Source organism: Aristolochia californica, unplaced genomic scaffold, assembly GCF_029961685.1.
Source record: "Aristolochia californica isolate CCGP_79_NKW_82.1479 unplaced genomic scaffold, dmAriCali1.0.hap1 SCAF_2, whole genome shotgun sequence".
Classification (NCBI taxonomy): Eukaryota; Viridiplantae; Streptophyta; class Magnoliopsida; order Piperales; family Aristolochiaceae; genus Aristolochia; species Aristolochia californica.
In genome coordinates, this window is record NW_027181881.1 from 36,509,402 (window position 1) to 36,525,407 (window position 16,006).

At 36.9% G+C, this 16,006-nt stretch overlaps 1 protein-coding gene across 2 annotated transcripts; it reads left to right on the forward strand.

The window, feature by feature from the left end:
• Positions 1 to 4,890: 4,890 nt before the first annotated feature.
• Positions 4,891 to 14,863, forward strand: LOC137956725 (uncharacterized). 2 transcript variants are annotated; one of them, XM_068804318.1, is made up of 4 exons: positions 4,891 to 5,170; positions 5,342 to 5,475; positions 13,875 to 13,979; positions 14,082 to 14,863. In XM_068804318.1, exons 1-4 carry the CDS (start codon positions 5,120 to 5,122, stop codon positions 14,719 to 14,721), a joined length of 930 nt encoding a protein of 309 aa, XP_068660419.1. In that variant the 5' UTR covers positions 4,891 to 5,119; the 3' UTR covers positions 14,722 to 14,863. The 2 variants fall into 2 exon arrangements, with proteins under 2 accessions (XP_068660419.1, XP_068660420.1); XM_068804319.1 differs by having other exon boundaries at positions 5,345 to 5,475.
• Positions 14,864 to 16,006: the final 1,143 nt, after the last annotated feature.

Below are 16,006 nucleotides of genomic sequence, written 5' to 3' on the forward strand. Positions count from 1 at the left end.
AGGGCTACCCCCCAAAATTCAGAAGGGACAGAGGCATGGAACAGTATAGAGTGAGCGGTTTCAACAAGATGACGATGTTTACTTTCTGCAACACCATTCTGCTGAGGTGTATAGGGACAAGACAACTAATGAATAGTGCCCTTAGACTTTAGAAAATCATTCAATAAAGATGACATATATTCACCACCCGAATCAGAGCGAAAAAATTTAATGTGAGTGGAAAAATGGGTTCACACCATAGCACAAAATTGAACATAAATAGAATAAAAGTCTGATTTTCGATGCATAAGAAATATCCAAGAGAAACGAGTGAAATCATCAACAATCAATGCATAAAAGCGAGCCCCACCTTTAGTGGATACAGGTGCAGGGCCCCAAACATCAGAGTGAACAAGATCAAAAGGAGAAGAAGTAACTGAGTGACTTAATGTAAAGGGTAAATGACATTGTTTGCCAAGATTACAACCAATACAATCACGAAGAGGGGAAGATTTAATAGTAGAATCTAACATATTGTGTGTGATCATAAACTGTAAAAGAGAAGCAGAAACATATCCTAAACGAGTATGCCATAAGTAAAAAGGATTATTTATAGAAAGTAAATCTTGCAACATGGATTGAACTGAAAAACTAGACACCTGCAGAGATACTGGAAATTTTAAGTCATCAAGCAAGTAAAGACCACCTTCTCTATGGCCTATCCCAATCTGTCTCCCGGACTTGCGATCCTGTATAAGACAATGATCAGAAGCAAAGGTAATGGTAAGACCTAAATCAGTAAGTTTGCCAATTGAAAGAAGGTTAACAGCTAGATGGGGAACATAGAAAACATCAGACAAAGACCAAGTAGGGTGAGTGATAGTTCCAACCAAGGCTAGTGGCATGGGAGAGTCATTAGCAGCTTGGATGTTAACTGGGTGAGAAGGCTTAACACAATCATGTAAAAGAGACAAATGGGGTGTCATATGGTGTGTGGCTCTAGAATCTAAGATCCATTTGTGAGTGTCACTGGAGCCAGCCAAACAAGACATACCTGCATGAGATGCAAATTGAGTACTGGGAGCAGACGACTTGCCAAGAATGCGAGTGAGCTCGGCAGCTAATGATGAGAGATCAGGCGTAGAACCACTGTTGGGGGGAGCTGGTGCAGAAGGTGCATCTGAAGAATCCAAAGATCCAATGGCAGCAGAGGGATGAAAACCTCTATGTGGAGTGGATGACTGAAGGCATGATGTGGTGCTGATTTGAAATTGCCTTGATGTTGACGACTAGAGGCATGATGTTGTGTAGGTTTGAAATGGCCTTGATTTTTATAGTTGCTTTGTAATGAGGGACACTGGTGTTTCCAATGACCTTTACCATGAAAGTAGGAACATTCATCTTGTGGAACTGGCACTTTAGGCTTCCCTGATGACTGATGAGTATGAGAGTGTGTTCCAGAACCAAGTATGCCCCCTGATGACTGAGGAGTATGGGAGTGTGTTCCAGAAACAAGTACCTTTGACATATCAAGTGATGATGTCTTATTGGAAGAAAGCCCACCCAAAGACCTCAATCGTGTTTCTTCAGCCAACAATTCAAATACAGTTGTAGACAAGGTGGGTAGCGGAGCTCTATGGATCATAGATCCTCTTATCAGTTCAAAATCACTGCGAAGAGCCATAAGAAAATCGGTAAGCTTGCGATCATCACATGCTCTGGTATATTCAGGGAGCTTCCGAAAGGAGGGCGGATCCATCATATATAGTTGATCCCACATAGGTGTCATAAATGAGTATAATTCTTGAATTATACGATCACCTTGCTTAGCGGACCGCAATTTTGTCTCAATCTGATACCTTTTGGCAAAGTTTGTATGTTCATATAGAGTTTCCAAATAGTCCCATATTTCTTTTGCAGTCTCATACTTCAAAAGTTGCAAACTGATAGACTGATCCACAGAATTGTTGATCCAAGTGATGATTTTTGCATTATCAGTCAACCACTTCTTATTTTCTGATGAAGTTAGTGGATGTATGTTCTGAAGCAGTGATTTTTCCATCAATGTAATCCCACAAGTCTTTTCCAACTAAAAAATTTCGCATCACAAACTTCCAAAGAGAGTAATTACTCCCATTTAGCCGGACAGAGATAACCTTCAAATCATGAATAATTAAATCCATAGAAATGTAAGTCCAATAGCAAAAGTGCCACAAGCAACAGAAGATGGTTGCACCAGTCAGGATTCACGAGCAAGCAGTGGCAAGCAGTGACCAAACCGAAACCAACTCTCAACTCAGCCACTATAATCAACCTCCCTCACAAACACAAATCTATATCACACTTTCTCAAAAACAAAAACACGAGAACTTCAACCAACCACCAACAGAGCTACTTCTGAAACCCACTTCAAAACCCAGAAATCAATAAACTTCAATGGTAAACCTACTACAGGAAGCTTAGAATTCTGTGAGCCCGTAATGCTCTCCACGGATAGAAACCGCACAAGCTAACACTAGAAGTCGACGAAACAGAGTAATGCAAGCCAAAAATAACCCAAAAATAGAGGGGAACTGACCTCTGATGGCGCTGAAACGACTATTCAGCAACCACAGAGCTTTTGCTGGGCGGCGAGGCGTCTTCAAGCACCAAAGATCATCGAACGAGGAGCAGACGAGCGGCGCAAAAATAGAAAATGAGCAGAACGAGCACAAACCAAGCAAAACAAAAAAAAAATCGAGTGCGAGAACAAACAAATCACCTTAGACTGCAAAATTGAAGTAAAATCGCTCGATTTCCCGCTCTGATACCTTGTAAATCTCCCTGATTTCAGAGAGTTTTTCCATTATCAAACTCAGAATACCCAAAATACAAAAGTTGCCGACGGGTTCATGAGAAACCCTATTCGAAAAGGAAGAGGAAAGGGGAATTTACTAGTATACCCTTGGACAAATGAAAAAGATAAGTATGCCCCTTTACATATACATATTTACATTAACACTCCATACTCCAGTTATAACTCATGCTGGATGTAGGGCAAACTCCTATCTTCTATAGTTAGTGTGTCTATACATAGTGCTCAAAAGTGTAATAAAACTCCATCACCGTGTCCCTCCATAGGACACCGACTCTCAAATGGTAGAATTTATAAATACCAATTAGGGGGGGGGGGGGGGGGGGGGGGGGGGGGGGCACGGGGCAGGACGGGTAATTACCCGAAAGATAATATTCTGGGGCCACCTTGACTTTCTTCATCATCAGAATAACCAATGTTGGGGGACGGGTAATTACCTGAAAGATAATATTCTGGGGCCACCTTGACTTTCTTCATCATCAGAATAACCAATGCTGGGGGACGGGTAATTACCCGAAAGATAATATTCTGGGGCCACCTTGACTTTCTTCATCATCAGAATAACCAGTGCTGATAAAAATCAGTAATTGAGAAGTCCTTCTTCAATAATAATGTCTCATCCAAAGAGACACAATAGCGGTAGCTAAAATGGGTATGGGCCCAATAACACGTACCAAATAATAAAAATCCTTGTAAAAGGACCCATGAAATAATCCAATGCGAGTATCTGCACCAAATAATATGTTGACCATGAAATATGTTGCCAATACATCAAAATAATAATCTAGCCGAAGATAAGGAACCGAGTCAAACTGAGTCAAATAGTAGATCAATAGCTAAGTGGCGAAAAAAAGATGTATAGAACTTGGGATTCGGACCAGTATAATCGATGCAGAAAACAAGTGGGTAGAGTCAGATTGACCCAGACCCGAGTTGACTCGGATTGAGTTGAACCAACCCGCTAGGTCAATCCGAGTGGAATAGATTGAGTCTGGCACCCACCCAAGTTGAAACTCCAATGTCAAATTTTAAATTTAGGTCCATTGAAACTACTTGGATATGAAGGACAAAGCTTGGTGTTTTCATATATGAAGTTATTGTTTAGGCTAGAAAAGATAGTATGCGATCGACTCAAATAAATGAAAAATTACTATTACCTGGGTTCGACTCCTCATTGCTACTAGTTGATTGTATGGACTCCTAGATTTTGCTAAGATATGATTTCAAAATTCAAATTTTTGTGCTTTGACTTTTGCTTGTGCGCTTGAGTGCTTGTGCATGTGATGGACTCTATTTTAGTATGGATTTGACTTGAGTCATTGCTTGTAATGACTTTTCAAACTTAATTTGTTGCCATTTGCTATTTATGTTCAACTATAATGCAATGTGCTCAACTCCATATTGTTTGGGATTGACTTCTTTTTCTTGTAAGTGTTAAAACTTTGAATTGTAACAACTTCCTCTTGAATATGTGTTCTATTCCTTTCGTGTGGAGTTGATTCTTTATAGTTAATTTTCATCTTTTCAGCAAATTGGTGCACGAGTAAGTGAAATCATCAAATGCACATGCTTTTTATTATCATAAAAATCCATTTTTTTTTTTTTTTAGAAGTTTATGAACTTCTTCTTTCTCTTTGTTAAGATTCTCTTAAGAGCACAAGGATATAATTGTTAAGGGAGGTATTTTCATAGTTCTAATTTAATAATTGTAAGATGAGGAAGCATCTTCCTTGATCAAAGGGGTCTTATAAGATTCGTAGGGGTATAAAATTTTTTTCCTAGTGGGCTGGTGTTGGGCTTATTGGGTCAAGGGAGGCCTGTAGCATCACCCAACCTGAGCCCGTTTCCGTTTCTTCTGTTAAAAAATGAAAAAGAATTCATAGGGGTATAAAAAATGTTTTTTTTACATGAAAATCAGGCACCAACTTCAAATTTTAAAAATTTTAAACAAAAAATTAATTAGAATAAAAGTTTCTGATCAGATTCACAAAATGGAAATTAGTTTTAAAAAACGCATGGCGGTGAATTCTACTACATCTGGCGGGTGGCGGGTTTCGTCTCTCTCTGTCCCTCTAATTTCTATCTTCTCAAGTCACTTCGGAATAATCCTGATTCTGGTCGCATCTTCCTTCTTCGCCGTTAATATTACCCTACGCTTCTGCATCTTTCTCCTTGGATCATTAGCTCGCTTCTCTCTCTCCCTTTGTTCTGAATTTCTTACTTGGTCCTCCTTCGATCTTCTCTCTTCTAGGTGTAGCCCTGAGTTACATAATCATCTCCCTCACCATGGAGCAGGATCTTCATGTTGCCGTTGGATCCCTTTCCGTAGAGGAAAAGGTGAGCCGGGGGATTTGCCATCTACCATTTTTTATTTTTTTTATTGCGGATTTGTGTTGTTTAAACTGTGGTTTTTGGCCTATGAAATGAGTTTGGAGGATCAGTGATTTCTTCTTGTCTATGCTTGGAGGATCTGTTTCCTGATATATATTTTTTTTTTCTGAATTTTAGCAGACAATCGAAGAGGATCGGAAAGAAATCGAGTGCACGACCTCCTCTGGGGACCAAGGGTTCTGTGCGATTTGCTTGAACAAGATACCTCTGCAGGACACGGCCCTTGTAAAAGGTTGCGAGCATGCTTACTGGTTTGTCTACAACATCTCGCAAGACAGTCCTGTTTGCTGTATTTAATCCTCTTTCTTTTTTTTTTCTACTGCTTAATTGGGAATTGAGGAAGATTTGTAGTTTTCCATTTTCTGGAGGATTTTTTCTTTCATCACCAACCGTAGGATGCTTGAAATTGGTGTTCTAGGACGCTGAACATGATTGGGGCCTTAAACGTTCCATGTTGTTCACCTTGGCTACAAAAGCCTACTTCTGTTGATGATATCACATGATTTTCTTCTTGTTCTCCTCTCGAAAGGAGGGTTATAAAATAGTGACAAAAATTACATCACTCTAGTGATTTTATGAGATTTTTTGAGATATTTTTTTGCTCATTTATACTATTCTACTTTTATCTTACATGCTGGATCATTGGCCGTCATTCTTTGCATGATTTTATTCTCAGATGATATATTCTTCTTAGCTATAAGCGGACTTCAGGTCTTTGCTATCTGTACTACTCAGGAATCTGTTTTGTGAATCATTATGTTAGCTTTGTATTAAATGGTAAGAGCTAGAGTTCATGCTTTAACTAATATAACATTATTCAGATATCTTTTTTGTTCTTACAATTTAAATGCCAATTATGTTACATGATTCAATTACCTTATTGTCTAACAGCATCTCGCATCTGACTGGAGTTAGCTCAGTGTTACAAGTATGACACCCCTGGTTTCTTTGCCTATATGGTGCTCTTGATTGCACATGAAAGCATAGCTGATACTGAACATTGTGTTACGCTTTGATAAAATATGAAACAAAAAATAAAGTAATACATAGTGCACATCATTTGTTCAAAGGAATTCCCTAATTCATGGTAGTGAAGCTCTTAAACAATAACCTCATAGTTCCAAGGGTTTGGTATTTATATTAGAGGCACCATTAAGCAATTATATCTATGCCCCTAGTGGGTAACAAATTACAACAATTATTGATTGATCAATGACCCGTTATTACCATATATCTGTATCAGGTTGGTTTCTTTATCTATGTACATCAGTGTATTATAATTGGTATTATCGTTAGCATGACCTCTCAAACTCACGCTGGGCATTGCATAGATGAATTTGCTTTTGAGATGAAGATGTCGTTTATGGCTGAGGCCCTTGGTGAATTTTTTGGCTGTTTGATCTTCCGTAGGAATAAGAACAAAGTCCAATTCTTTCTTGTCTATCCTTGGAGGAAATGACTGTCTATTTCAATGTACTTTGTCTATTCATGAAAAACTGGATCTAGTGCTATAGCTAAAGTAATTTTTTTATCTCTAAGGATTTTTTAACAATCACTCATGCCCATCAATGGGTGAATGATTTTTCTTATGCATAAAATTTTTGTACTAGCCACAACTATGTCTTTGGCTTCAGTGTTGGACCTTGTTATGATATGTGGTTTCTAGCTTTTCTAAGATATAAGTTGGTCTCAAAGGAATGCATGTGTTGAATTTCTGGAAAAGAGAAAAAATTCTTGACTTGATGTACTTTGAATACAATGAGCCTCTATTTATAATAGAAGAAACAAGTAGAATCTAATTACAATTAAATTATCCTTATCCCAATTACGCCCAAAGTTAAACACTAAAAGATAAATCCTAGAATAATTGAACAACTGATCATAAATAGAAGACTAACATAACTAAAAACACCTTTAATTGAGACTCTTCTGTGAGACCTCCTCCTGTGAGACTCCTGTAAGATTTTACCATATTAATTCTTGCTCTGTAAGACTTCTTACTACGAGAGACATGTAAGAATCTTCCATATATGTTCTTGAACACTCCACTTCAAGTTGGAGTTTATAACTTTAGCTTGTAATGAAAATGAAATAGTTTTTTTTTGTACTTCTTCTTCTTCTCCCCTCAAATTGGAGATAAAAAAGGACATAGAGACGCAACTTGGACAAAACACAATTTAGGAGAAGAAAATCATTCCTAGTTGTGTGACAAAGATCTATACACCAATCAAAACTCCGCTCAATTTTAAAAGAGGAAAAACGGCCCAACTTCAGGGCTTAATAAAAAGACTACTCACTTTTTAAGGGTAGCTCAAAGACAAATCACCTCTTGGTTGAAGAATAAAAGGCTTGACTCAAGCTGGTTGTTGGGCACACTCCTATATTTTTTAGGTTGTGGGTGGGTCTAGGCATTACTCCGAAATGATGAAAACACAAGAAGATAAACTAAAGAAATACTAGAGAAAAAGAACTTTAACTGGAAGGATGTGACTATGCAACATTCATATTTCTAGACGAATTTAGAATATGACCTCTTTTTTTTAAAAAACTAGGGGAGACTATGACTTTAAAACTTAATAAATTTGACCAAGTATAATTGTTTTTAGGGGTGACCACAATTTTCGGAGTTGACGATGTGTAAGATACGCAACCAAGTAACAAAAAAGTGAAACTTGAAAACAACATTAAAGCAGAAGAGTACATCACGGACTGATTAATTCTAACCAAAACTCTCTGATTAGAAGAGAAATTTGGCTAAAAATTAGGATTCTAAGATAAAAGGAAACTCAATTCACGCCAATACATGGAGAGATAATAGGAAAAAAAGGGAGATTTTTAGCAAAACTAACTTTTAGTACTTCTGATATCAATATCTCCCACAATATACGTTTGTTTCTTAGAAATCTAGACTCAAAAAAGCTTTAATTTGATATAAAAAGCTTCGTTTTTAATATGTTATGATCTCTTGATTTGCTCTGTTTTGTAGTTTGACCCTTGTCGACTCCGATGCGTATATCTCCTTACATATAGATCAAATTGGCATGAAATTTTCTCCTTCTAAAATTAGACTTCAATACCTTTTGATCAAATTTAACATTTCTTCATTAAATATACTTTTTTTGAGAGAGAATCTAGTAGATTTTGGACTCTATAATCTGGCCGAACCGAGTACTCTTTCTTCTTTGGCTAGCCAACATGACCCTTGACTTTTCCAATATTGATATCTCACTCTTGAAAACTTAGATTGTGAATTGGTTTGATAAGGTAGAAAATTGACTTACAAATCTATCTTTTTGACATATAATTTTCCATATAAAGTTTCGTTCTTGATAGCATAAAACGCCTTGAAAGTTGAACCTTTTTGTTACTGCTTGAACCTCTCTTGTAGTCTGACCTTTGTTGCTTCAAATATTGATTTCTCTTACTAGAAAACTTCAATTGCTACAATTTTTTTTTGCATTAGAAAATAGACTCAAAAATCTTTCTGTCAATATATAGTTTGCAATATGAAAAGTTTAGTATGGAGGTGCGAACACGAAGAAAACAATGTGTACTAGGACAGGAAAGAAAGAAAAAAGATAGAATATGAACCTAAACTACTAGAGATGATAGATAAAAAAGACTCACATTATCTCTGTGGGTTCACCGGGTCAACTCACATAACCCACCCTAATACCATGTTAAATTTCTGTAAAACAAAAAAATTTGACAAACTTGTTGTAATTTGAGTACAATGAACATCTATTTATAATAGAGGAAACAAGTACAATCTAATTATAATTAAATTACCCTTATCTCAGTTATATCCAAAGTTAAACTCTAAAAGATAAGTCCTAGAACAATTGAACAATTGAACATAAATAGAAGACTAACATAATTAAAACACTTTTAACTGAGATTCTTCTGTGAGACCTCCTCATGTGAGACTCCTATAAGACTCCACTATATTATTTCTGGCCCTGTGAGATTTCTTACTATGAGAGACATGTAAGACTCTTCCATATCTGCTCTTCAACAACATGGTAACCAAAAACGCAGTGTTGTGTCAACATCACTTACCTAATCTAAGCTTAAGTATGTCAAAATATTAGACAAAGTCGGTGTTTTCTAGTGCCTTGTAGAAAAATGAATTCCCTCATGTTATGTTCCTTTCACATATTGCATGCGTTTGAGGGCCTTCCAAATGCTCAGTTTGTGGGTTATGCATGAACTGAAAAATCTGGTTTACTACGAAAGTAAAGGCTAGTCTTGTTAAGGTTAGGTATTGGAGGGCCCCAGCTAAGCTCTGTTATTTTTCTGATAAGAAAATTCATTAGTGGTCTGCCCATGCAATTTCTTGTTTTGTACCAACAGTGTGGAAATCAGTTTACAGTTTTCTTACCTGCTTGCTTGATGATGTCAGATGACTACTTCTATAGGGACATCTGGATTCTATGAGACTCATGTGAATTTCTATTACAAGAAAATATCTTAAAAGCTCATGATTCTTCATTTTGGAATGATCATTCAAATTTTGTTTGACCTTGCTTGTGTAAGCTGTATCATTACCAGTGATTATCATGTTGACACATATAACAGTATGATAACTATACGATTTTCACTACAAACATTCAGTGGTCTTCTTTTGATCGGATAAACCCGTAAGTGCATACAACTTCATGGAAACATTGAAACCATGTTTATGATGCTTTGTTTAAACCATGAATGGACCTTTAAAATTTGCAAACCTTTGAAGGATCATCAACTTCAATTCCTTACGGTTATTCAATGTATTCTTCTTTAAATTCATCTTGTAGGTAGGCATTCTTGATGTTCAGTTGATCTAAAGGCAATCATGAAGCTCTGCTAAAGACAAAATGATGCAGATGATCACAATTTTAACAACATGGTTGAATACTTGAACATGATCAAGGCCTTGTTGCTGTGTGTATCCCTTGGCTATCAACCTAGCTTTCTGTTCTACTGATCCATCTACTTTATACTTCACCTTAGTAACCATTTGCACCCACAATATATTTCATCTTTGTCCTTTGCAGAATGTTCAAATTCTGATTTGTATGCATGGCTTCTATCTTCTTTGACGTAGCTCTTACTTGCCTCTCGATAATGTAATGGATCATGCGTCTAATTAACATTTAATAATGCGCTTTGTGTTACTGCCCCTTTCTTGTCAACTACCCATTGAGCATTTGGAAACATTTTTGTTGGTACTGAAACCCAAGTAGACTGTTTTGGGCTGGGTGCATGGAATGTACGACATCTGTGCCTGAACTAAAAGGTTGAAGCTTTGAGAGTCGGTGCAATACTGTTCAAGTTATGGGTATCAGAAACAGTGGAGTTTGCAGATTTTGACACATCATTAGCAGTAGGAGAAGGTACTGCATCAGCTATAACATATGTGGTTGGACCTCCTCTTTGCCATTCAGAATCTATGAAAACTGAGACAGGTTTGGAGAGAGGAAGATAAAAGGTAGAGTGAAAGGTGGGGGGATAGGTGAGGCTGTCGACGAGTTTTTGGGTCAAAACACCGGTATCCTGTCATTCGCTTGTCATAATTAATGAAATGGCATTTGTGGACTTCAGGGGAAAGTTTATTTTGGAGGGAAATAGGTATGTGAACAAAAGTAGTGCATCCAAAGGTCTGGAAACTAGTATAGTCAGGAATGGTGTTGCAAATACATTCATAAGGTGACTTTCATCGATAGAGGTAAGTAGACGGTTGATGAGGTAAACTATGGTCTGGACTGCCTTGGGCTACAAAAATTTGGGTGCCCCAGCTGCAAACATCAATGATAGTGCCATTTATGTGAGATGTTTATGCTTTCTTTCAACAATCCTATTTTGTTGAGGGTAATTTCTAATGCATAGTCCCTTGCAATGGATGGTATTGTTGAAATTTATGGGAGATGTATTATCTGCCACCATCACTATATAATGTGATAATTGTATTTCTGTGGATTTTTCAACCATGCTTAAAATTTGAGAACTTCAAAAAATTTCAGACTTGTAATCCAGGTATATCTCAAAAAATCCTGAGCATAAGTAGGATTAAATCCAATCCCAGGTAAAGATGTTGTGGGAGTAGAGCCCCATACATCAGTGTCAATGAGTTCAAGTTCTAGTCTTGCTTTGGGAAATCAAATGTTGTTTATGCTTCACAATGACTAGTAAAGGGCACCATGTTGTTATTGCAATAGATCAATTATTTGTTATATAACTAGTTCAAAATAGAATAAGAACAATGTCTGAGTCAATATGCCAAGCCTTCGGACTTATACTTTTATGCACTAAAACAAACTAACAAGTGAAACCAACTAAACGAGACTCCAAGTGGGTGGGTGTGTGGGACAACTTTCAACATGCCTGGTGTGCTTTCAACATAGTAAACTTGACCACAATGATGATGACATGAGATGAGGATCTTTAGAAAGACATGAGATGATGTAAATATAACTAAGCACAAAATTCTCTAGTTATTTGTGAAATAGACAAGATTATATTTAAGAGAAAGGACATACATTAAAAATAAAAACTGGATTAAACACCGCAAGGTATCTAGAAAGGACCATAGATTTGTGCAAGACAACCTCACCTATGTGTGTTATGGCATCTATAATCACAATTTTCTTGCAATGAAAATATAGAGTTCGGGGAAGAAACGTACCAATATCATTCCTGACATGGGCGGCCTAGGCTTTTGTCATTGTGGCTGGTTAGTGCCAGTTTATCCATCTGGGCAGCCAATGTTGATGTCTTCGCTTTTTCATTGTCGTCTTTGTACCATTAATAACAGAATTTGGCCCAGCGGTTATTACGACCACACACATCTGACATTGGAGCATATTCTGAGCTTCTACTTTGATTAGTGTTTCTGTTTCCTTGACTTTTGTTTCCTCTACTATGGATTTCCTTCTCTGTTACCTTGTTTTTGTGTCATTGTAACTACGTATGATTTCCGTTTGATATTAAAGCATTTGCAACTTCTTGGCTTTTTTCATACCGTTGGATTTGCTATCCCACATGAAGTAACAAAGATAGCTGCCTATCAAAGTTCTGAAGTTTATCCATTTCATAAAAATAAAAGTTCTGAAGTTGATCCTGGCTAGTTATGATGAAGACTGGAACTTTGTTATCTTTTTCACTGTTAAACACAACTTTGTCTCGATTCAGTGCAGTGTCTCCAGCGATTACTAATTGGTCACATAGCTGCTTAACCTCATTGTAGAAGTCTTGAGTGAATTTTGTCCTTTGTTTCATAGTTTGTAGGATCCATTTAATTTGCAAGACCTGGGCTTCGGTTTGCATGAATAAGACTGCTTTATTGCATTCCACATAGAAGTTATAAATGTGACCCATTGTGGTAAATGTGTCTTCAGAAATAGTTGCCTGAATCCATGACACTATTTTGTTGTCATCAATGAGCCAACCACTATATTCAAGATTAACTACGGTGGTTTTTATTGTGTTTTCCTGATTCATAAGTAGTTGTCTTTTGGAGAATTCTTGAAGGGATGGGGTTATTGGCTGTGGTAGAGAAAATCTGACTCTTAAAGAGTGCAAGAGGTACCTTTGTGGTTGACCTGATGGGTAATCTGGTCAACTTGACGAGAGATTTGGTTGATAGATGAGAATTTGATTGACTAGATGCAGATTAACAGCTCACGGAAAATTGACTGGTCAACCTAATGAGAAATAGCGACTTATGGCAAATTAACTAGTTGACCTGAAGATAGAGCCAGTTAGGTCATATTAAACAGTGACTTATGGCAACGGGAGTGGTTGACCTGATGAGAAGCTGGTCGACTTGATGATAGACTGCTACTCACTGCAAATTGATGGGTTGATTGAGTAGGGGTCTGATTGACTGGATATTTCAACGAGACATTTTTCCAACATTAAACAGGTGGACTTATTAGGTGAGTGGGTTGACTAGATTGCATCTGCTAGTTTGGTTTTTTGATTTCTTTCGAATCAGCCTTACTCACACACTGTACTTCTTGAAATCCTGCTTTGAATGATTGAAATTAAAAATAGAACTTCTCTGTTTGATGGCAGGACACTGCTTTAAGCCTTGTGGGTGAAAAAGATGGATTTACATGGTTCAGGAGAGTTCCCTAACCCACGATAGTGATATCCTGAGACAATAAACTCATCGTGTTCCTAGGTTTGGTATCTGTAGTAGGGGTACCATTCAACAGATACATCTATACCCCTTGACGAGGAGATGTGTGGATTACCACAATTATGGATTATTCATGACGAATATGAAAGCATTTGCAATGTGGAGTAGCATCTTTGCTTTAATTTCCACTTGCCATTTGTGTCCTCATGTTTTTGAATTTGTTGATTATAGGTCGCTACATTTCCTCTAATTGTATAGCTTTTTATGGCGTTATTGAAACGGACACAAAATCACCTTTCATAATTTTGTGTGTGAATGCATTACTGATGGATTTGTGACATATTTTTGCCTTTTGGTTTGTGTGGTTTGTTTTATTTCTTTGTCAAACTGTAAATAAATGCTGCCTACTTTGGAGTGATAGAGATTGAATCTAATGTATCTATGTTTTTCCTTGCGATTATTTTATATAGTATTTGAAAGAAATACAAGCCAGATTTTACATCTTCTCCCTTTCTTGTGTTTGTGTAGTGTTACATGCATATTGATCTGGGCGACCTACAACCAGAAACCCTCATGCCCACAGTGCAAAAATCCTTTCCAGTTTCTCTATGTTCATCGCTCACTAGATGGCTGGTATGGACTGGCTGATTGTCTTAACGGACATTTCTTTACTTATAGAACATTGTTTTTTAACATTGTATTATGAGAGTGAAATTTTACCTTGTTTTTGTGTAGTATTCATGATTACATGTTTGAGGAAAGCGTGTGCTTGCTTTTGCGAGCGAGTTGGTTTGTGCCTCTACAAATGGAAACTCAGGTAGATTCATATGAAGAACAAGAAGAAATCTACCAATATGACTATGAGTTGGAAGAAGATGGCAATGACATAGAAGAATCATATTATATTAGTAGTTCATCTACCCTCCGAATTGGTAATAGGAGGTGGGGAGATAATGGTTTTGTTAGGGCTGGACGCAAGGAAGCAAGGCCAATTCATGGAGAGTGGTTCCAAGAGTCAAGTGATGGAGGTAGTTCACGAGCTCAGACACGAAGTCAGAGTAAGGGTAAAAAGGTAACTGAAGATGCCAAGGGAAGCCAGAGTGAGGGTAAAGGGGTAAATGAAGTTGCCAAGGGAAGTCAGATTAAGGGTAAAGGGGTAAGTGAAGATGCACAGGGAAGCCTTGGAAAGGCTAAAGAGGTGACCCAAGATGTGAAGGGAAGACGGGCCAAAAGAGCGATGAAGCGGGAAGCTGCAGATAAAGCAGCTGCAGCCAAGCATTTGAAGCACTTGGAAAGGATGGGACTGGTACCAGCCGCACTAGGAGAGGCTGGCACCGAAGTAGTCCATGGCTCTTTTCTCTCGTGTATAGAGTAGTTATGAGAGGCTTTGGATAGGGTAGACCTGCTGTACCTGTAATGCTTTGACTCTTTCTTTCTAGCAGTCATCTTTCAAAAGATAACACTTCTTTTCTTTTTTGACTGCTCTCTCATTTTAAGAGATTTTTATGTGAATAGAATTGGCTTTTTAGGAGGATCGCGCGTCCCACTTAATGAGCAGAAGTAACCTAATCTCAACTTATTTAAGATTGGATCAAAATTTAAGGTGTTTGGTTTTCACTTCAATCGTTCTATTTGATATAAATTGAAAATCAATCGTCTTGATTAATATTCGATTTATTTTACAGACATTTGATTTGCATTAATTTGATTATTTGATTTACAATCAGTTAGATTGAATTTAAAATTTGAAACCTGATCTGTCATCTGGACTTCTAATTTGGTTTATTATAAATAGCTTATAATTATTTTTCCACCTTTGTGTTCAGTTTGGAGGACTAAAAAGGCTCAATCTGCAAGTAGTTTTGATTTTTTTTCAACCCTGTCTTTGTTTTTTGACTCTTATGTGGCAACTTCTTTTAGAATTTCAGGGGTTGGTTTTATAACTCTGTTAGTCGATTCCAACATCTTTGCCTTTAATGGGGTGGGATTGGGATTGGGATTGGAAGGGTTTCTTGTGAAACCTCTCCCATTGCAGATTATTAGATCTAACTTGTGCCCATCAGTAAGAAGGTTGGGATTTTAAATAAATAATATTTATGTCAAAACTATTAATGTTGTTACCTTAATAATCTATTGGATTTGAGTGAGTTGAGTAGTATTTGCAATTACTACATCTAATTGGTTATTGTATATGGAACTTACCTTTAAAAATTATGTTTAATCATATTTCTAAACTAATTAGATATAGGTGTAGGAAAAAAAATAGATTAGATCTATAGAAAAGAAATTATCTAAAACTTTTGATTCTCGAACTAAACTTATGTCACCAAAGAAAGCAATTTTCTAATTGTGACTGTGATTCCATTAAACTAAAGTTCATTACAAATAATTCAGATTAATGTTTTGGATTTTGATTTAAGGAAAGAAGCCGTGTAGCTGAAATAACTCACTTAGAACACCCTTTAAAGGATTAAGCGAGACGATTAGGTCGAATAAGCGCTTACAGAATAAATACTTAGTGTATTGTGAACCGTAGGGTGTTATCTTATTCACTATTTGTTTAATTACTCTTTTACCCACAAATGCAACGTAGGCATTGTTGACCATAAGTTGACTCCCACACTATTTTTTATGATAACAAAACTTAATTGAACTAACAA